The following is a 22,652-nucleotide window of genomic DNA, read 5'->3' as shown; positions in this document are numbered from 1 at the left end:
GTAAAAAGTGAAATACCAAGTAGTCAAAATAGCATCAAATGTAAGAAGAAAAAAAACTAACGAAACGAATTACAGAGAAGAACGCGTACGCCATTGCGTAACTCTGTGACACGGATTAAAAGGCGCAAAAGCGAGCTTAGCAAGAAGCGTCCATAAAAATGAGTGTCTCGCGCGTCTCTGTTTTCACCGGATTCCCTTAAGATCCACGCGCATGCATTCCGCTCTTCGACGACGACGTCACTTTCACAGGCCAGCCGACACTTCCTGCATAGAATGGCCCAAAACTGTCGCCCGGTCACAGCAAGAACCGGACTAGACAGGCTTTCTGTAGCGTTTTTTGGCCCTTCTGGCTCCGGTCGATCTGTAGCTTTTACGCGAAGTCTTCGTTGTGGTCGCGGTGGCGGCGGTTTCGGTGTCTACCGCCTGCTTGTCCGGTATCGCCCCTGAGGGTCGCAGCGACGTCTTTCGGGGGGCCTCGGGAGCTCCGGAAGCAACGGACATCCTCCGACTCCGAGCATCCCTTGGAGCCCCGGGCCGTATAGACGAGCGCCTCTCCTGGGCCGTTGCTGTCTGGGAGTCAGTATTACAGGCGGCAGACGACGGCTCCGCATCTTTCTGAGACACCAAGGCGGTCGTGTCGTTGCCGGCGACGGACGGCCGCCTGTCTGGCTGAGGATTCGGCGCCTCAACGAAGCAATGGCACACGTCCAGGTGCTCCGGCAGCCATCCCTTCGCAAAAGCCCTTGCCGCCGCGCCCGAGCCGAGCAGATTCGCGCACAGGCCGAGCACCATGGCGACAAAGCGGAACGGGAACCGCTGGCCGGCCTTCTCGTCATACAGCGGCAGCTTGAGCAAGACCGGAAGGTTCACGATCGGCTCCCCGCACAGGCACCGGAACGCGCCGCCTACGAAGAAAGCTGAAACCAACGAAGGGAATGTACGAAGAGGGAAACGCGACAGCGTTTCTAGCGGAAGGCCTGTGACACAAAGCCAGGGGATCCTGTCCTTAGGACAGCACAAAGAAAAGTCTACAAGAAAGTAGAGGTCACGACTTGCAAAAGGCTGTTGTATACCCATTGCGTTAGAGGCTTTTATAAGCGCAGAACGTCTTGAGGAACCCCAGCACCTGCCTTTCGCGCCAGTTTGGCGTGGTCCTTTTTCTTTAAAGTCATTGTCAGAAGCCTTGCAAAATCATTTCTGCCACACCGACCAGCGTCATCACGAAGTATACAACGAACCTTTTTTCCAGTACCGGTCCAGTGGGAGATTTAAACGTGGAAGTTTCTTGGCTCGATGGGCCCTGTCAGCTGTCTGCGTGACCGAGCGGTTTGGCTCTTGGTTGGCGTGTCAGACAGTAGCATGCCTACTACGGGGGAGAGAAACGGTCGATGACATGTTTCTCCGCTAGAATAAAGCTCAAGGCCTTACAGGCTTTAACTCGCTGTGGGACGGACGCATGTCATTCACTTGAAAGAAGAAGAGTGGGAATTGAAGGAGTGTAATAGGAGCAGAAGCTCGAATGAGCGCGAAAACAAAGGAAAGCGCTGATGCCGCCATTACTGCCTCAAGTTCCAGCTCACCGAGTAGCTGCGAATCCCTCCCGGATAAACAACAACTTTCCCGCTTAGAACGCTGACGTGGATCATTATTACTTTTTTCTTTCACTTTTAAGCACGCGCACATAACCAGTAGCCGGTTTATGCGAGCACTGGTTGGGAGGGGGGGCGTTCTATCGCACCTATAGCCTTCATGCCCTTACTTATGAAATGTCCGTTTTACTGGCGGACGGTTTAACCATGGACGTCAAACGGCCCATACGACCTGTCCGGTGTTCTCTCAGTGGTATAGCGGATTGGATCGGTGTGTTACAAACGTAGTAATATCCCTACGACGCTGCAGCCAAACAGACGGCTCCATGTTTGACCGCGGGAATAAATCTGAGGTTCTTGCAAGTTTCATTCGGCTAGTTGGCTAAAAAGTATGCTCAATCGTAAGCTACACGAAGACGTGTTTTGTTTCGTGTGCTCCGTGGACTGCTTCCAGCTTCAGAGGTCATCCTTGTTCACAGAGTGGAAGGGCATTGTTTTTTTTCTGTGTGCTCGTACGAACTCACCATGAACTGTCGAAAATCCTGATAGGTATTTTATTTGCATTTATTAATTTTATTTAATACATACGGCGAACCCTAAATCGTCCAAGCAGGAAAGCACGCCACATACACAACGCAAGTAATGACGTACATCATACAAAAATACTAAACTTCGTTATGCAACACAATACACTTCGTTCTACACACTGCAATACATTTCGTTATGCAGCACAACAAGACACCTCGTTCTAAAACATTACAGTACGCTCTGTTCTACAACACAAGTAGTAACGTACGCCAAACGAAATGATAGAGGGTAAGAAAATAGAAACTCCTCTCCAGGGAACATTGTGAGAATTCGTTGTTTATTTTGCACGGGGCGACCTGAAAATGGCGGACTGGCGGCTCGCGCATGCGCCCATTGGTTTTAGAAAAAGGATATCTGCCTGCGACTCTTAAAATATCCAAAGATGATAGTCTTCTGGCGCTCCTCCCATGGAACACGTTCTCTTTACAGCGAAGCTGTATATGTCTCGGTTTCCCCATGAGCGTGCGCGGACAAATCGGCGTAGAACAAATTTTTCAGACGGACCTCCAGGTAAGTTGGTATTCCATCGTAGACTCGTATAAAGACGAAATTTTCGATGGCGTACAAAGACTGCTCTGCGCGTCATGCTTCATTCAGTACGCATGTCCGTCGGCCGGAGGGTGCAAAGAGGCATTTGCCACCCCCCCCCCTCCATCCTCACCAACACAATTGCCCCTTTCACAACCGTCTCCCCTCTTCAACGGAACTGTTAAAACCCGTCAAGACAAAATCCTTCCGACGCTCCCGTCAGTAGGTACTGTACCTCTAGTTAGTGCATCCGGTTAGTGCATCCGGTTAGTGCATTCGAACTTTCCGACGCGCCGCGGCCATTTATCTGGCAGACTGGACACGCATGGAAGCGGCCGATGCGGCGGGTCATCCGGCGTCCAAACCGGTTCTTGAAGCAGGAGACGCATGCTCAGAGACGTCACGTGCACGTGTTTCGCCCCTAAAGGCAAACACATGAGCGAAAAAGGACGCGTCCCCGCACGCGTCTCCGCTCCGAGAACCGGTTTGGCTTCCGGGTGACCCGCCGCGTCGGCCGCTCCCGCGCGCATCCAACCTGCTATACTCGGTGACAACTTAAAGGAGTACTGACACGAAATTTTTATGTTACGTTTTTTTCGCTTCTATGCGTGCCTACCAGCCCACTAATCATAGAATGACAGATTAGACGGTCGAGCGCAGCGTAAACATTCATTTACGGCGTCGTTTATTCGTGCCAGTTTCGGTTTCGACAAAAAAACGCCGAGCGGCCGCCATGACAGCATGTATTACATGGCGTCACCATTCTTGCCGTATCGCTGCCTCTCTGGAAGCGCGCGCGAGCGAGCGCACGCGCGCGCCCAGACCGGCCGAGGTTTTCGCCGTCCCCACAGGCCCGGGCAGCATGACGTCAGTCCCAAAACCATGACGTGTACACACGCCCGAGCAGCGCGCGCCAACCACAGCCAGCGCGTCGGCTTCGTCACGGGAGCCCCGACGTCGTCAGTTTGGGGCACGTAGCAGATGATGTCACGTCGGCCCGCTCTGGGCTTTCTCGTGCGGGCGAAGATTAAAATGGATTTTAAATATGTTTCGCTGAACGGTTGCTGTTGAAACTTGCTGGGAGATATCTCCTGATAAAAAGGAAGCGTTTTACATAGTTATCTCAGCTTTGAAATTTCGTGTCAGTACTCCTTTAAGAACGGCACCGGAAGTTCCCGCTGTGCCTTATCACCGTAGCCGGATGTTTCTCCGCGCGGCGCAAGTAGGGCGTTACTGGGAATATTTTGAACATGGCGTGAGCCGTTCCCGTGATTTTTTGGACTTAATATGCTTATAAACGACTCCAGTGATGACAAACTGCGTGAGACAAGGCAGACGATATCACGCATTCATAGCAAACCCCTTTCAAAACGCGCGCGCACTGACGTCACGGGTCAAGCGCTTTGGCGGAGTGATACACCACATGATGAGGTGGTGCCGTTCTTGAGTTGTAACCGAGTATTGATGTTTTGCCTCACCGCGTCGGAAACCGGATTGTTCGGACGCGCATGTATGAGCAGAAAGGGACGCGTCCGCGCACGCGTGACGCAATGATTTCACTCCTATTTTACTAAACGTTGGCGGAAGCGGTTTCCGGAACGGTTACCGGCGGGGAGACCGGATCTCAATGACGCACATGTGTCCGCTGCACAAAATCACCGCGTTCTTGTAAATAGACCACAGAGGATGTATAGGGGAGCAGCGGAAGGATACAGCAAAGCGAGCGATGAGGCACGCATCGAAATATTATATATTTCGGAATATGGAATATAGATTTCCCACCATTGTAAAGCAAAATGCTAATTTCTTTGGCGCAATGAAAAATGATATCGGAGATGATGAACCTCTACCTACTGAATAACGAACCAATCATCATCTGTAACTATTTCAGCGTGTTTCTTTCTATGTCTGCGTGGTAATTGCTATGGATCATGTAGATTTTATGTGAACCATATAGTGTTGGCACTTTTTGCAGTACAAGTGTTATCCCGTGTGTCACGTACTTTTTTGTGTACTATAACGTGAGTCGGTGTTTGTGCATTAATATATTGTTAATGGGCCTACTAGTCGGGCCAGTGTGCATTGACGTATTTGTATACTGCCAACTACTATCGCGGCATGCCTATGTGCCCAAATGTTCTGACGTCAATCCTTTCTGTCTAATGGTTCGTGAAGTGAAATAACTGCATAATTATTTTTTTTTAATCCATTGCCCTACTTCTTAGACATAAATGCAGTTGAATACAAAGAAGCACAGTCCAAAAACTTGTGGTATACAGCCCGCAACACTTCAACCACAAAACTTGGAACCTTATATTACACGCATGAATGCGAAGTCATTAGAGTCAAACGCGGAGTGCTCCTTCTGGTTTTGCACTGCGCGCAACTTTTACGATTTTTGATGCGGCACACCTACGCCGTAATGGCGTTGGCGGGAACCTTTCTCTACTGCCAATATTGCGGACCATGTCGATTGTATAGCGCTACGTCTTTGAAACTGTAGCGCAGAGCGGCCGTGCCGAGGGTGCTATAGAACGGCCAATAGGATGATCAGGTACACTCCGCAGCTACAGACGCAGCGAAATGGCTCAGTGTTATCAAATGGCTCATTGACCCTCACATTGATCAATGACCATCAAATGACTCAAGGGCTGCGGCAGCGCCAGCGTACAGACGCTGAACGAAAGCATGCCTCTGTGAATTACAGGTGCCCTGTGGTCTACAGGCACAGCTGAGAATATTCGCCAGTCGCTGCCTCCTTCCTGGAACAATGCTGCGTTGATGGAAGGCATAGCCTGCTTCGGATTCCCACCACCACGCCGAGCTACAAAAATGGCTGCGGCTTAGCTCAGTTAACCTTGGATATGCAAAGCAAAAGCTTGGCTTAATCTGGATGAGTCTTGGTTTCGCTTGGTTAAACTTTGATTTAGCTGTATTGCCGACCACGTCTCAAAGACGTTCGTTTCCGTGCAACGCTCACAGAAGGGGGCCGGGCGAACGCGGCGTTCATTCATGGAGAACGCACCGTTCCTCTTCGCTGGGCTCGAGGCGAATCACGTTGCCCGAAACGGCTCAGCGCCGCATGAATGGAAGGCTGCGGGGATGGTCCAAGGAGTTATACAACCTCCTTGTGGTGGTCGGTTGCCTCGGCCAAAGAGGTTGGCCAGCCTCCCTGGCCTCAGCCGCAGCGGCGGCGGCGACCACTGCCGGAGCCCACAGCGGGCCCGGCGAATCACGCGATGCGCATCGAGGGGTGTGTCGCCGGGGGTGTGTCTCCGGTCAAAACGTCACCTTGCGCATCCTCCACGAAATTGCTAGACGAAAGTAGTAAATTTTTGCTTTAAAAGCTTCCATCTGGCCGAGCTGCCTTCAGACTACACACCCTGTTAACGCTCCCTTCGTGTGGGCGTTGTCCTGGAAAAGAAACGGCGGACACTCGGGCTGCGGTAGCGATGGCCGAAAGACGCTGAGCCTCAACATGCCTTTGTACATTACAGTTTGGTGTAGCGTTCTTTTGCCAGAGAGCACATTCATGTTCTGCCGTTGCTGTCACTGCCCCATGAGTATCGTTGCGAAGTGGGATGGTGGTTCTGCCTTGTTCTGAAGCGTTCTCTAAACATGGAGAGAAATCTCGGAGGGTTCAGTGATGCGAACGGAAGTTTTACATCCATCTCAATGCAGCCATACGGCTACAAAGGAAAGCTGTACAGCTTTCTCAGAAACTTCGCAGCTGAAGAAAAATTCTTAATGGTACAGGATAGGGTTGAGTGATGTCGTTGAATCACTAGATTACAAGCCGCCCGGCAGCATCAAGGAAATTGTTGAGGTGCTAACGAAACTGGTTGTTAAACGATGCGTTTGCGAGTGAAACAAAAGCAATCCTGAAATTTGCGGAGGTTGCGGAAGCACGTGAGTCTATGACACACACAAACGAAGTCTTCAAAGAATTCAGGACAGATGGGGAGGGTTTCCGCAAAGAAATACCCGACTTCCTTTCAGAGAGAAGAGAGGGCAGCTAATTCTCTGGCTAAAGACGGAAAGGAGGGGGATAACAGAACCGAAACAATAGAGCAGGAGTACGAACTCAGACATCAAGGCCTTTCCTGATATTGAAGAGAAGGATCTACGCGAAAGAGTGTACGCCATTGATACCTGTCTCGGCATAACGGTGTCTGGCGAAGAGATTTATTTCGTGCACAGGGTGCCATCTAAAAACAAAGATATGCCAAATGTTGTGAGGTTTTTCTTGAGATCGGTGCACAACAAGCTGCTTTTAGCATCTAGGAAAGCAAAGCTGAACAGCAACATAGGTGCGAAACGAACGACCCAGTACACGATAATAAGGGCCTGTGCTGGGTAACGAACGTCCTCCTTGGTAAGGCACGTGCTATTCGCATAGAAAAAGGGTCTAAATTCACCTGGGTGGATAACGGGAAGATCTTAATGCGGAAGACAGAGAGAATTTCCGTCTCTTGCGCATGCAAAGTGATGAGTACTTGGCAAGCGCCTTCTAAGCTCCCTAGAAGAACTATTTACGTTCATCTCTCATTTGGACGAATCACTAAAAGGCAAAAAAACACTTTAAGTACTGCGCTGCAGTGTACGGAGGCTTCGGTAAATTTTAAATAGTTGGTCGCGCTCACATTGCGGTTGAAAACCCTTGTAGTGTAATGGTTCTTGGCGAGACTTGGTTAAAAAAAATGCGCGCCAATCCACCCTGTGAAGGTGGTTGGGAAGTGAAGCTGTAAACGGCACCCACAACGAGTACCCATGCGACGTCTCTTGAATTCACACACGCGGCTCCACAAAGAGTGAAACCAGAAACAAGTGAAATGTACTTAACCACGCCCTTTATTACTTCAAAAAGATATTCTTTGCTAAGATTAAATCAATGCTTGATTCATGAACGGTGGTTGGCTGAGTTGTATTGGTGAGACAAATGAGTGGAAACGTTTTTTACAAGATTAAAGGAAGATCAAACCAGTGTTAGACGACATATGGCGCCGCCGACGGAGACGAGGAGATCGTCGGCAGAGACGGAGGAGAATTCACATGTCATGCTTTGGTGTGAGTTTCCTTTAATTTTTATAACTCCTAGCGCACGCGTAAGGCGCGCGCACGGCTGCTACACGTGAGCAGAGCGCACAGCGGCACGAGAGGTCATGTGATGCTATCATGTGGCATTCAGCGAGAACGCACGGGGTAAAACAGCATATGGGCTTGGTGGGTACACCTGCTGTCCCCCCCCTCTCCGCGAAGGCTCGTAACTCAATTGGTAAGACAACGGGCTCCCGCTCCGTTTCTCTATTCGTTCCAGGTTCGATTCCTGACGGTGCCAGGAACTTCTTTTATTGGTTCGCGGGAGTTTTCTTCTATTGGCACCAACGGTCGCGACAGAACCTTGAGGGGGGGGGGGGTACAAGTAAAGAGCTTCACTTTAAAAACAATGAAACCGATCATATTGCTGGGTTCAAAATGTTGTCACTTCCAAGGCGACACAACCTCACTGGGAGGCGCCGTAGCTGTTTTTGCAAGAACTGACATTTACTTCCATGTTCTCTCTACTACCTTTGTAAGTGTGAGCGACTTTGAAGCACTGTTCATTCAACAGGACTGTGGTACAATTGCAGGAGTCATATACCGGCATCCTAGCTCGTTCATTGCAACCTTTGTAAAAAACTTAAAGTTCCTCCTGTATTGTTATCCCATGGGCAGAAAGGCGGTATTGTAATCGTTGGTGATTTTAATATTGATCTGACATGTGTAATCGTTGGTGATTTTAATATTGATCGGACATGTGACCTCCCAATAATAGTGTACCCCGATTACTACAACTTTATAATGATGACAATGGGGTTACCTCCGACTCTGTCACTGATAATTCGCCTATTTTTATTGCCCTTTAAAACCTGTTGCCGATAACTGTGAAGTCATTTGGTACTACGCCGAACACTAAGCGAAGTATGAAAGCGCAGCACGAGACGAAGTACAGAAACAGTTTCTGTACCTCGTCTTGTGTTCCGCTTCGATACTTCGCTATGTACCAACTCGACCAACCCAATACTCTGCCGAACACTAAAGTTGATTACTCTCTGCTCCGTTGCTTGTTAGAACAAACAGATGTTAATGTAACCTAAGATAACAACATTGATACAGAATGCCACAACTTTACTGGTTCTCTAACTAATAACTTAACCCAGAGAACCAAATCTCTGAATACTTCGATGTGTCATACACCTATATGCCCCTGGATGGCATCTTACACTTAAACAACGCTGAAGAGAAAGCACTACTGGTACAATGAATGGAACCAGAATACACATAATACACATTACGAAACTCAATACAAGTGCGAAGGGAGCGCCCCTGTTTCCATGACGAGAAAAAGAAAGCGCGAATACTATTCATCTCTCATTGAACAAGCGGATGGGGATCAAAGAAAAATTTGGGACATTGTGAATGACGCCATTCGCGTAAATCAATGCCACAAATCCAGTATGATTTAGTAGACCAGAGTACAGTAACATCTTTTGATGACTATTTTACAAACGTGCGTCCATAGCTGGCCAAACAAATTCATCCTATAAATATTTCAATTCCACCACTGCAACCTATGTATTTGAAACAGTTATGTAATGAGCGATATTGAATTACATGAACTCATAGCCGTAGCTAACACGCTTCAAACTAGAAAAGCCCCCGGCATAGGCAAGTTTCCAATGAAGTTATTCGAAAATATTATCGGTATTCTCGATGCTTATCTTCAGCATTTTTTAACCACACGCTGGAAACCTGGATCTACCCTCATCAACTTAAAACCCTTAAAGGGGTTCCTATTTTAACGGAAGGCGACAAACTGAAACCTAGCAGTTATGGACCAATTTCGGTTTTAAGTGTTGTAAATACCATATTCAAGAAAATTCTCAGTGGTCCTACCAGGAAGTATAAAAGTACTACAACAGCATATGTCCCAGTCAGCCCGACTATACTCCAAGCGGATCTACATCTACAGCAGTGCTCGTTTTAAACTAAATTTTTAATACTGCCCTTCACAACAATATCACTGTAGTAGTATATCAGGACATAAAAAATGCCTTCGACACAGTTACCCGGGCCAAACATTGAGTAAAATTGCGGTTTTAGGGGTGAGATGCATGAATTGTGAACCAGTTATTTAACAGATAAAAGTCTGTATGATATTTCGGAATTCAAGGAGTGTTAACCGTAGTAACTCAGGGCTCAACTTAGGACCTTCCCATTCTCCTTCTACATTTAAACATTCACACGTGTTAATGTACGCTGATGATACGACTCTTTTATTCACAGCCGCAACAATCGACGAAAGCCAACCTAAAAAAATCACGACCTCGGAAGTGTACTAGCATGGTTCAACAACAACTGTCTGACCCTTAACCAAATATCCCATCTTGCACTGTAGGCGGAAACGATTAGTTTCTAATTGGTTATCTATTTCATTAAACAACCAACAACCTCAGCACGTCCCTTCCCACAGGTATTTAGGTATCATCATCTAATCAGACATACACTGGAAGTCGCAAGTCCATCACGACTGTTCAAAACTGACCTATATGAATGTCACATCTTATTAAAAGCTAGCGAATGTTTTATTTCGAGCATACTACCGATAATGTGCTTCGGGTTTGTTCATAGCCACACAGTTATTGCCGGGGTTCCTGGGGCATTACGTACACCACATAGCTGAAACCAGTTATTCGTCTACAGAAGCGCGTCGTAAGAATTAATGACCTTTTCAAACTGTACAGAACCGACCAGACCTCTTTTCCAGTTAACATGAATACTACCCGTTAGTTTGAGGCAAAATCAAGAAGTTACACAAATAATTCATAACATAGTCCACCCTAGCGACCCGACACCGTTGGGTATATTTGTCACATCTTGAGGAAACACCAGAGCTGCAAATAAAAATGCACCCCTCCGTCTAACGGCGACGATGGTTGAACGCGAAGCTTTTTCGTGGTGAATTCTTTGGTTGGCGATTCCCATACCGCGAGTATGTGCTACTTTGGAGATACGCACCACTTTTCTAGAATACCCACAGCAACTCTCGTGTGTGCACTCCCTAGGCCTAACATTTGTGTTTGGGCTGTACGGCGCGAATCGGTGCCTGCTGCTCGGCGTTTGCTTCGACCGTGCGAGGCAGAGGTAAAACTTCTGGCCTACGCAGACAACATTGCTGTTCTCTGTACGACCAAGGAAAGTGTTACAAAAGCGGTGGACATTGTTAAACGTTTTCGGTCCATCACAGGTAGTGAGGTAAACTGGGGGAAATGTTTGGGTTCCTGGCATGGGGACGGGTCTTTGACACCGGAATTGTTTTCCAACGTGAGCTGGGAAACCAGTCCCGTTAAGTATCTAGGGGCGCCACTGGAGTTCTACCAGGACAGCGAACCGTATTGGTGTGCCCGAACTCAGGACATACGCGACAGGGCAGAAAAGTGGAAAGGGGTTTTTCTTTCAATGTTTGCTAAAGCGACCGTTTGTAATTTATTTTTTATTGCCAAAGTGTGGTGCGTTATGCAAGTGTTACACTGTTCGCGTTTGAATGTACAGAAAATGCATCGTGCATTTGCTGTGTTTATCTGGTCATCTACTTGGCAAAGGTGCAGTATAGGGATAACCTTTTTCGACGCGTCAAGGAGGGCGGTCTTGGGTTGTCGCACCTGTTTGTCCGCCAGTTGGTGAATAGGTTCCTTTTTCTTCGCGATACAAGCGATCCTTTTTTGCGGACAGTTTGCCAGGTGCGGCTGTCTCAAGCGCTGCCGGAATTTGTGGTATCCAGTTTGCACATACAGGGAAGGATTTCAGGATATTTTAAAGAAGTTTTCATGTCACTCAGGTTTCTGTCAACTCGCTTTTCAATGGAATATTTGAGTACAGTGTCACGTAGAAAATTATATAAAAATGTTTGCGACAGTCTCTTCCCGGTACCGCGATATAGAGAATTGTACAGGGGAGGCGCAGGGCAGGATGTACTGAAAAGAGTTAAGCGTATGGCTGTAAAACCGGGGATGAAGTCCTTTTTTTTTTTCAAACTTCATTCGGGGACACTTACTGTGCAAACATGGTTAAAAGAAAAGGGATTAGATACACCGTGAGGTACTGACTGCACAATTTGTAAACAACCGGATAACATAGACTACGTTTTTATGCACTGTTGAATTGCGGTTCACTTTTGGGATGTTATGCAGCGAACTTTACACAAAGACTTCCCACTTAACCCGCATGGTATACGGTATTTACCCACAGAAAATAACGAAGGAGTCCCCTACGATTTATAATGCTTCTGGGCCTTCACAGCATATGGCGGGCGCGCATGGCGTGGCTTCAAGGCGACGTGGATGCCCGACAGGCCCGGCAGTTTCTGCGAGAGTGTGTCAGGCAGTTCGTTGAGGGGCTGAGAGTCCAGCAGCCAGTACCAGATTGGCTTGATGTTCTAGAGCCGTTAATTACTCTAAAGTGATGATTAAATAACAAAGCCTAGCCGGAGGCACGGCTGGTATGTTTATGTCGGTGTGTGTTGTACCACATGCAACGTGGGGTTATTTTTGTGTTGTACGTGTGTGTTGAAGACTGGTAATAAAGAAAAAAATGTCAAAATGGAGCAGTCGGGTAGACGCCAGCTTCATAACACGAGGCACACAGGTTCGATTCCGGCCATGGGAAGCTTTTTTTTTTTTTTTTCAGCTACGATCACTCATCACCGTTAGAGAAAGTTGGCTTTCCTGCAGGGCGTATTGGCGTACAACGGCGTCAATGATGACACTAAAGCTTCGCTTTAAAAACCAATTTAATTTGCCTGTTGGAAAACCTACGGTCAAAGGTTAACCGAATTCAATGGCGGTCATATTTGCAATAGTATACCCAATAACGTCAAGATTAAAACAAACTTTTGCAGGGCTTTAAAACTGCATTTGCGAAGTTTGTATAAATGATAACAATCATGATTTTTTTCATTGAAATGTTACAATTATTATTATAATGTTATGTTATTTTGTGGTATAATGTGCCGCATCATATCATGCGATATGATGCGCCGCATGATATGGTAAGTTGCGTTCTGCTATTACACGCAATATGTTCAATTAACTGCTATTTTTCTAACAAATGGTTTCCTGTTTGTCGCTCTTAAATATAGCGTATTTTGAATTGTACCCGCTACTAGTCAATTGGCTATGGGTCCAAACACTGACTTCTGTTTATTATAGATGAATAAACTCAATACCAAGCTCAGCAACATTCAGCGGCGTTCTATATCCCATACAAAAATGCCTTATGGGCGTCTATTGAAAAATGTATGGTGAGCTATGGCCGCCTATGGGTCTCTATGGTCACCCATAAAAAGGCATAAATTAGGCTATAGCCAGCTATTGAAGTTTTTATAGATCCTGCACTAAAGACTGTAAACCATACAATTCTCTTTAGACGATTATAGAACATCCTAAAGTGTTTAGTCTATAGAGTCACAGCTATTCAGGTAACTGTAGCCAGCTAAAGAAATATTTATGGCTTTAGTTCTATAGACCAGCTGCGGCAAAGCTCTTTTGGCTGGCTATAGACCATTTTTTAGCTTGAAGTCTACAGACTCAAAACCATTCAGCTGTCTTTTGCCAGCTATTGAAAACAGTTCGTCCTAAAGCTATAGAGAGAAAGCCATAAAAGCTCATTCGGCTGGCTATAGGCCGTTGTTTCGCTCTAAGTCTACAGACTTCAAACCATTCAGCTGTCTTTTGCCAGCTATTGAAAAGAGTTCGTCCTAAAGCTATAGAGAGAAAGCCATAAAAGCTCATTTGGCTGGCTATGGGCCGTTGTTTAGCTCTAGTCTACAAACTTGGAACCATATGGATGTCTTCTGCCAGCTATTGGAGAGAATTTGCTTTAAAGCTAAAGTGAGGCAGCCATAAAAGCTTCTGCGGCTGGGTACAGTACAATATATAACTGTAAACCTTTAGATGTGTGATAATTAAGCAACATTTTGCAGGCATAAGAAAGCGTTTGGCGCACAACTTACAAGCCTGCATCCATAAAGGCTTCTTTAACTAACTACATAGTAACATACGGCTCCAAGTTTCCAGCCGCTAATCGAAAAGTGTTAGCCTATATAGGTATAATTCGAGCAACCATTAAATCCTATTCTGCTGGTTTCAATATGACTTATGACGCGAAATTCATATACTCATGAATTACCTAGCTACATCTACAACACAGATTGGATAACGATGATGAGGTTGATCGGCCGGTTATATGAACTTATTTGTTCAATAAGGTTAGGTACTTATTATACCAACAATACGGGAAAAGTACAATTAAAAGAAGCTACTGATTAACGCTCAAATTCAGGTTGCAACTTTGGATACTGCGCGTCCGCAAAGCTTGCAAATGAACGTTGACCGAAAGACGTATAATTTCGTAGAATTATTCCTCTGTGGCCCTTCGCTGCCGCGGTCAAGTGAAAAAGCGGGCTTCTCTGAAAACGGCCCTCACAGAGTCGAAGCAGATTGGAAATAACTTTCGCGGCCCACGGTACGCTCTCTCATAAATATGGTGGAAGCTGCGAACAACCGCATTCTTTCTCCCGCGGACCCCACTTTCAGATTAGTCATTGAGAAAGGGGGAGAGCGACCCACGCCGGACCGAAGGAGGCGCGGTGAAGAAATTCTGGGAAGCGATGAAAGGGTAGAGGGGACACCCCTGCTTCCTGTTTTATTTTATTTTGTTTGTTTGACATACTGGTTTTGGCGATGGGTACCGAAGGACACGGCCGTGCGGCCCGCGCTGTGTTAGTATTCCTGCGCGCAGCAATGCTAGTGACAGACAATGTTCCCTGAGTACTGAAAACAGATTCAACTTTTTTCCGTTGAAGAAAACAAAACGTTAAACGATCTTGTACTTACCAAAAAAAAATACCAGCAAACAAGTTGGAAAAAGATCGAAAGATGGGCATGTATCTCCGCACTATTTGCTATCGCGATGGACCTGCTTATACCTGGGTGTACTCAGTCAGTCACATTTCGTCTCCTTGCTCATGTGCGCGGGCATGGCACGTGTTGCCTGGTGCTGGGAATTTCGACTCGAGGGCAATGTGCTCGTGTAGATGGTGTGACGCCAAGCAAATGTGTCGCTTTTTGGTGTCGTGAATTTCGGTGTTTACGGTGACAGTGTTACGATTAATTCAACATCAACTTCAAGTCATGCGAAAATGGATACCTGCGATACTGTGACAGGAATTTCATCGTACGCAAAACTCTAGGGTGAGTGATCTTACGAACTGAAGAGACTCTATAGTGCGAGAAATGCAGGACTTTTTTTGGTGTTCACGAATACTTTTCTAAACTACCCTGCACCACATGGGCACTGCAACGTAGACAGAAGTGAAGATTTGGCCGCGGTGATGTGACAAAAATAATTTTTTCGCGAACTGAGAAAACTTACAAGGAACTAATTGAGTGAACTTGGAAAAACGTTTTTTTTATCATTGCATTGTGTGCGACCATCTTCGTTGTTTTATTGAGAGTGCATTTCCATTTTAGCCACCGAACTTGCAGCTGTGTGCGTTGAGTACTGAGTGTAAAGAACGACTTCTGAGTGCTTTCTTTTCTATGGACTACCCAGCGCCTGTAGGTATTTGTGTCTCGGCGGACGTTCGCGGGGAATGTGCCGCGTAGTGTGGCTGTCGAGCGAGTCACTTAAGCGTGAGCCAGGGTGTTGGAATGCGTGTGCTGTGTTTTTCGATCGGCGTATGTGAACAACTGTTTACTGGTGGTGGAGTAGCGTAGATAGTAGCCATTTATGTGATGAATGGAATGAATAAACCCCTTGATTATGCTTTCCTTGAATGCCTGTGTTTAAGCCTTTTGTGAATGAAAACTGGCGAAGTGTTTGCAATCGCAATCTCGCAATCCCCCTATATCGCTGAAGTGTTCACGGAGCATATATTACAGAATGCACCTGAGTGCCACAGGACAAGTTCTAGAGATCTGCAAGGCTCTATGCCGGCATGGCAGCGTGCTAATAATTTCTCAGCGGCTGCTGCTCTCGCTGTGTTTCAAGTAGCGGTGATTCTCTTCTGACTGCAGCTCATGTAAAAATATTGTATGGTCGGCTATTGAAAAACCTTCTTATGGTTGTCTTTAGCTATTTGGCCCAATAATCTTTAGACATTTCTATGGCTGTCTTTAGCCATTCCTATCGACATTCCTATGGGTGTCTTTAGATTCTTCTATAGCCTTAGCGATATCCAAAGAAGACCTAAGACAGCCATAGAACCGGCTATAGAAGAAGCTAAAGACACCCATAGGGATTTCAATACGAATAGCTAAAGACAACCATACAACCGGCCATAGAAGAACCTAAAGACACCCATAGGAATGTCGATAAGAATAGCTAAAGACAGCCGTAGAACCGGTTATAGAGGAAGCTAAAGACACCCAAAAGGATTTCAATACGAATAGCTAAAGACAAACATACAACCGGCCATAGAAGAACCTAAAGACACCCATAGGAATTTCGATAAGAATAGCTAAAGACAGCCGTAGAACCGGTTATAGAGGAAGCTAAAGACACCCATAGGAATGGCGATACGAATCGCTAAAGACAGCCATAGAAAAGTCTAAAGATTATTGGGCCAAATAGCTAAAGACGACCATAAAAAGGATTTTCTATAGCCGACCATACAATATTTTTGTATGGGACATCAATGCTTTCGAATTCGCAACTCATTAGAAACGCTTGGGTGTGCTTGAATTTTCTTGCAGTTTTCTGGTTCGTCGCCATCATCATAATCATCAAAATCAGCAACAGCAGCAGCCTATTTGAAGGACGAAGGCCTCTCTCGCTGACCTTTAACCACTCCAGTACTGAGCTGCCCAAGTTCTACAGCTGCTGGCGCCTGAGGGCCGAGAGTTTGAAGGTTCAGTTATGGGAGGGGGGGTACCATCTACTACACCAGGGCGGCCAGATTCTTCTCTGGTGAGGGAACGCTGTGGTGAGGGAACGCTGTTTGTGTCCCTAAGAGCCTTCATAGCATGGGTTCACATATCTAGTTTATCCTCTTAGGTATCCAGGTTGATGGTTACTTCCGGACCAGGCAGCACTCCATAACTGTACGTAAATTGCCTTTAACTCTGCCTCTTTCGTTTCCCCCATTGAAGCATCGGAAGGGCGCGTATGGTTGCACGAGCCGCCGTGGGCTTACCGATGACCGATCCGTACGAGTTGGTGCGGTCCTTGAAAAAGAAGAAGCAGACAAACTGTGGGAACAGCAGCACGTAGACCACGTCTGAGCAAAGCGTCCACAGCTCCAGCACGGACTTCACCGACAGCGCCATGTACACGGCAAGGGCGGAGAGCGCGACGATGACGCACCGGAGCACGACCACCACCTCCATATTCGATGCCTGCACACCAAGAACATTTTTAGTACGAGAGCAACATTGTTAGCCTACATTTGTCAGTTTTGTGGGAAATTTGGGAAGCCCGTTCCGTTAATCGTATTTTATTGTATACAACTCGCATGCGCTAAGATTTTTGCGGAGCAGAGGAAAGGGCGAAGTTAGCACGCGATGCATGACACTAGGCTAACGTGACGCTTTGAAGTCGAACGTCCTCAACCGGTACCCGGATATCGACGTGCAATAAGTGCGTTGGTGCTGGTCGCATCGTTAGATTCAGTGTTAAAGGACTACCGACATCAAATTTTTGTTAGTATTACGCCATGAAGAAGCAAACCTTCCGGGATAGCATATCCCATTAAATGGCCGTTTAGCGGGCAAAATTGCGCGCGCAAAGTCTTTAACCTACCTTAAAGTTCAGTCCGGTGTGGCAAGAAACAGGACGCTGCCCACTGCGCAGCTACCGCAAGCTTCTTAAGCGTAATACGGTGATTAGGTTCAGAGTTTTACGGCAGCAGCACATCGCGGGCTCGCTAGGTGCAAGTTATGTGGAGGTTAAATTGAACTTCGAGCGTGAACCGCTTCTCCCCCGCAGTGTGCCGCTGTGTACATCGAATTTCGGAAAGCGAGTGCACAAGCGATTGTAAAGATTGCTACGGTCACGGCACTGGCATCGCAATTGTCCATAAGCATCAAACACCGAGCGTACCTCGCATAGGCTCAGCTTCTTTTCTTTCAGATCGGAAAAACAATCAAATTTTGGGGGTTTTATGTGCACACCTAGCTATGAGGCGCGCCGTAGGGAGAAGCTCCCGATTGATTTTGACCATCTGGTTATCTTTAACGTGCACCTAACTTTCAACACACGAGAGTTTTCGGTTTCATTCTTAGCCTCCGAATTTCCTTATTTCGTCACTCCACCTAGTAATTGGCCTTCCTCTTTTTGTAGACCCGCCTCTCGGTGTTCACTGTCACGCTGCATGCTAGTCCACCGACTGTCATTTCGCCTAATTACGTGGCCATCCCATGTACATTTTAGGGGCGAAGCTCCTAATGCCGTGGGTCTGTCCATCCCTTGTGTCTCGTGGTACGTGACCACCTAGTTCGATGACTCACTCGCAGGTGGCGCTACGTGACTGCCTAGTTCGAGGACTCACTCGCAGGTGGCGCTACGTGACCGCCTAGTTCGATGACTCACTCGCAGGTGGCGCTGGTGTGAGTGACGTCATGATGACGTCACTCGCACGTGACTGACACTATAAAAGGCAATCGCTGTTGACGCGCTTCCTCTTTCGCAACGAGTCACCGGATGGAGGAGGTGGTTGTTGACAAGGCTGCGGAGTGGAGGGCGCGCAGGGCGGCGGCAGCGCGCGCTCGCCGACAGGATCCCGCCGTGCGCGAAAGAGAGGCCGAAGCATCTCGTCTAGAAAGTCGCGCTTAAACCGCGCGTCGGCAGCTTCGGGCTGAGCTCGCTTGATGCGTTTTGCAGCCGCCTCGCGAGCTCTCACTGCATCGGGGTTTGCCTGCCGATACGAGCGCTTGCTTGCAGCCTCACGAACCCTACAACAACAACAACAAACGAACAAGAACAAAATAAAAGTTGATTTGTACAATGTACGCACACAGTCTTACGTCTTTCTTAATGATGTAATGGGCGAACTTTCACGGGAGAGTTACGGTTACCGATGATCTCCCCCTCTCGAGCTTCGCCCCACTTATCATCATTCATTCCGTGGATATGGCGTGATTTATTTTTCTTTATATTTCTTCTACTTTATCCTCTTCAGTCCCAGGAATGCGTAAATACAAAAATCTTTTGTAACACACTTTTATTCGATTCATTATCCATAGAAATAAACGCAAAAAATACAATACCAAAAAAGCAAACGAAAGTAATACAATTTGACGGTACCCATTTGAGTACTCTGGGTTTCAGTGCGTGTGGAATGCAAGGACCAATATTTTCAAAATTCCACAATGCTTCAAAAAGGCTACAAAAATGCTACAGCACACTTTTATTTGGTTCATTATCCATAGAAGTAAGTGCAAAAAAATTACAATACCAAAAAATCGAACGAAAGTTATGAAATTTGATGGTACCCATTTGGGTACTCTGGGTCTTCTTACCCTGTGGACGCATTCGAGCGCTCGCGTCGGTGAAAGCCATTTTTGCCGCCTTCAGAGATGCCTGGACACATCGCGCCACCTAGAGGGGCTTAGTGAAAGCAAGGCCTGCTTTTTGCGGGGACACAACTTTTGACGCGCTAATTTCAAATGGGGGAAAGCAATTGCCTTTATGGTTGTGGTACCCATTTGGGTACCCCGGAACCCAGGAGGCTATAGTTCACTCCACATGCTACGTGCAGCACTGTGCAGGCTACATCACGGTAAAGTCCGCTCACTGAGGGCGCCAAACGCACCGTGAAGGAAGTGACGAAAGGCGCCGGGGCCTTGCGGTTCCACCTGCCGAGTGGGGTGAAGAAAATGTCCTCTCAAGGTCCGCTTCACGGTGGCTTAGGCGCCCAAAGTGGGCGGACTGTTGACGACAATGTAGCCGCCAGAGTGCTGCACGTAGCTTGTGGAATGAACTTAGTTTGCTCTCCGATCCAGGAAGCTCGTTTCCCGTCACTAAGTGTGACTGCGATCATTATTCGTTACACGGCCCGTTCAGCCGACCCAAGTTTGCGCTCAAGTTTTTTAGTAAGGGCGCTAAGTTTCCGCTCCATATGTCATCCCCTCATTTATTTCTGAACTTGCCGCTGATGTTATGAATTGATGGCCCGGATGTTTCGTGGGCCGCGCTAGAACCTGCGCCCAAGTCCAAAGCCAATACCGGTGCTGTTTATCCCGGAATGTGAAGATGACTCAATCGGGTAGACGCCGTTTTCGTAACGCGAGGTACTCAGGTTCGATTCCGACCACATAAAGTGTTTTTTTTATCGAATTGGCTGCACGTGTTATTGTTTCCCACCGCTGCTAACCCGTGCCTGGTAACTCGGACCTTTGGAATGGCCCACTGGTTAAGTTGCCGGTTTCACGACGTAAAAGGCCCGGGTCCTATACCCGGGACCTCCCTAACCACATTTTTTTCTTGTGGCTGCGGGGTTTCTGTCCACGCCGGACGGATTTGTATATGACCCGCTGCGGTGGCTCAGTGGCTGAGGCGTTGGGCTGCTGAGCACGAGGACTGGGGTTCGATTCCCGGCAGCGGCTGCCGCTTTTCTGATGGAGGCGAAAAGCAAAAACGCCCGTGTACGATATTTCGGCGCACGTTAAGGATCCCCAGATGGTCAAAATTAATCCGGAGCCTCCGCTACGGCGCGCCTCATCGCCTGCGTTGCGTCGGCGCGTTAAACCCTACAAACATCAACGGATTTGTATCTGCCTAAACAGCTCTGATGTCAAAACAGACACCATCCAAACCACGAAGCCTCGAGGCCCAACTGAACCGTAATAACGACGCACACCATCCCAAGTTTTTAGTAATATCACGGGAGCGATGACCGATCGGCGTGCCGGCGCCGTATTACGGTGTCTATCGGCAAAAGAGGCGAGAGTACACGCACGCGTATAGAGCCCTATCCTGTGTGAGTACCGTCTGCAAGGCTGTTTCCTCGAAAGCGATATATTCCCTGCCATGGTATCTGCATGAGTGTTTCTATTTGAAGCACGTGCGCATCTACAATGCATTTTTGCTGTATCTCGTATCGCCTTCCCTGCACGTTTACCAGGAACCTTTACCTTCTCTTGGCGGCTAGCAAGTGGCTTTTGCGGATAATAAAAGCAGGGAGTGTGTTACTTTAAGGAGAACAGCGTATCAGACAAACAGTCAGACAGCAGATAGTCCTATGCGCGTGCACTTACTCTAGCCTATTGCGCCGCTGGACGCCGTATAAAGGCTGTGACACTCCGATAGGTCATCGTTACCGTGGCATCAAAAATTTGGAATACTGTACTTGCGCATCGACGTAGCTCGGCATAACCGCGTGTAATATAGGTGCGCTTCGTTTTACGCCGAATGCATTGGTTCGCGCTTATTGCTCCGAAGTCCGTGAAAACCAGCGCAGTGAACCTGCGCGCACCGAAAGCTAAAATCAGTTCTGCCCGCATGCCTGAGTACAGAGCTGCTGCTTGGCCGAGAGAGTTTTGTAGCGAGAACGGATCTCGGTGTATTCCCCACGCGTCCCTCCCATTGTTGAAGGGGGATTGTCATCTAAAAAAACTGTGGTTGATTCTTCTGTCATTTGAATCGGTAAAACACGAAAGTGAAATGTGCTGCGAAATCTGCAGCTGAGCATGCTTTGCGGGTGGGCGGCTGTCTTGTGGGTGTGCTTGGCGAGCGAAAGACGTCCTGCTGGGGGGTCGCTCCGGCAAAGGCGTCCTGGCGTCATTTCCGTGACGTATATTAGGTCAGTGAAATCTTGGTGTATCCAGGCATAAAACGCTTTCGCGTTAATATATAAAACTCGAAAACGAACAACCCAAAGTATAACGTACTGATGATGATTGATGATTGATAATTGCTATTGGTTTCCACTTTGTAGCGGGGTGATTACGTGTCATCTTACCAAAACGGACTAATATGCATATGTTTTACACTCTTCGTTTAATACTAGCGCTGCTCTTAGTGCCGGCACAAAAAACTTGTTATGCACAAAATACTTTTTTTCCCTGTTACAGGTGTTAGTTGTCCTAGGCAATATTCCCCTCTCTGCTTTTCGTCAACCAGCATTCTTATCTTCTTTTAGTCGCCTTGACAGCCTTGAAGTTAACTTCCTCTGTGCTACCCTTAAATCCTAGGGCTTCCGGAAGCCGAATATTCCCCACATGTAGATTTGGAAGGATACCCTCGCATTCTAACAATATGTGCCGCATAGTATGTTTCTTTTCCGCAGACCACGCATGCCCCGTCATTTTGTGAATACTTCCCCACAAAGCTCTTAGTTCACAAGCAACCTGCTCTAGCCTCAAAAATCAAAGCACTGCCCTAGGAATTATCGTAGCAATTTTCCTTTCTGACGTCCAATTTTTCAGACCAATTTCTCAGCCTCAGGGCTTTTTATTACTAAAGAGTGCTTCCCCGCAAGAACACCCTGTGTGCAGGGGTGCTCCCTTTACAGGCAACTTGCTTCGTTGTACTGGTGTCACTTCTGTGGCGGATATGACGTAAGTGAAATCATCGCGAATCCCGGAATAACACTTTTGTGTTAAAAAGCTGGTTTTATCGTCTTTATTCGGGTGCAATCTAATGGTCAGAAATGGGGAAGGCCAGCTCCCGTTGTGGCCAGTAAACGGGACTGCCGTTAGGCCTAAACCGTTCGAGAGCCGTCATGGTGACGGCCGCTGCCATAAGGTTGCTCGCCCTCGCCGGTGTAGTGTGTGGCAGCGCGTACGTCTGCGCGCGCTTCCGTAGATGCACGAGAACGTAGGTATTACGGGGACATGTAGTTCGGCCTTTAGCCGTTGAGCAGCCGAGGCGAGTAATAGAAACGAAATGACTTCTCTCGCACCCTGCACC

The 22,652-nt window shown here is 47.4% G+C and overlaps 1 protein-coding gene across 1 annotated transcript in view; it reads right to left on the bottom strand.

Moving 5' to 3' along the window:
- Positions 1-243: 243 nt before the first annotated feature.
- The window catches only part of LOC144146190 (high-affinity choline transporter 1-like), a 42,683-nt gene continuing 20,274 nt past the window's right edge, over positions 244-22,652 (bottom strand). Inside the window, exons 5-7 of the mRNA XM_077678156.1 lie at positions 16,939-17,140; positions 421-917; positions 244-264 (exon numbers count right to left, since the gene is read on the bottom strand). Of these exons, the coding sequence (XP_077534282.1) occupies positions 244-264; positions 421-917; positions 16,939-17,140 (720 nt within the window). The remainder of the gene's footprint in view (positions 265-420; positions 918-16,938; positions 17,141-22,652) is intronic.

This window comes from Haemaphysalis longicornis, unplaced genomic scaffold (genome assembly GCF_048455015.1).
Source record: "Haemaphysalis longicornis isolate Haplotype H1 unplaced genomic scaffold, Haemaphysalis longicornis Haplotype H1 scaffold_7, whole genome shotgun sequence".
Taxonomy (NCBI): domain Eukaryota; kingdom Metazoa; phylum Arthropoda; class Arachnida; order Ixodida; family Ixodidae; genus Haemaphysalis; species Haemaphysalis longicornis.
Note: the sequence above shows the minus strand (reverse complement) of the source record. Positions and strands in the feature narration are given on the sequence as shown.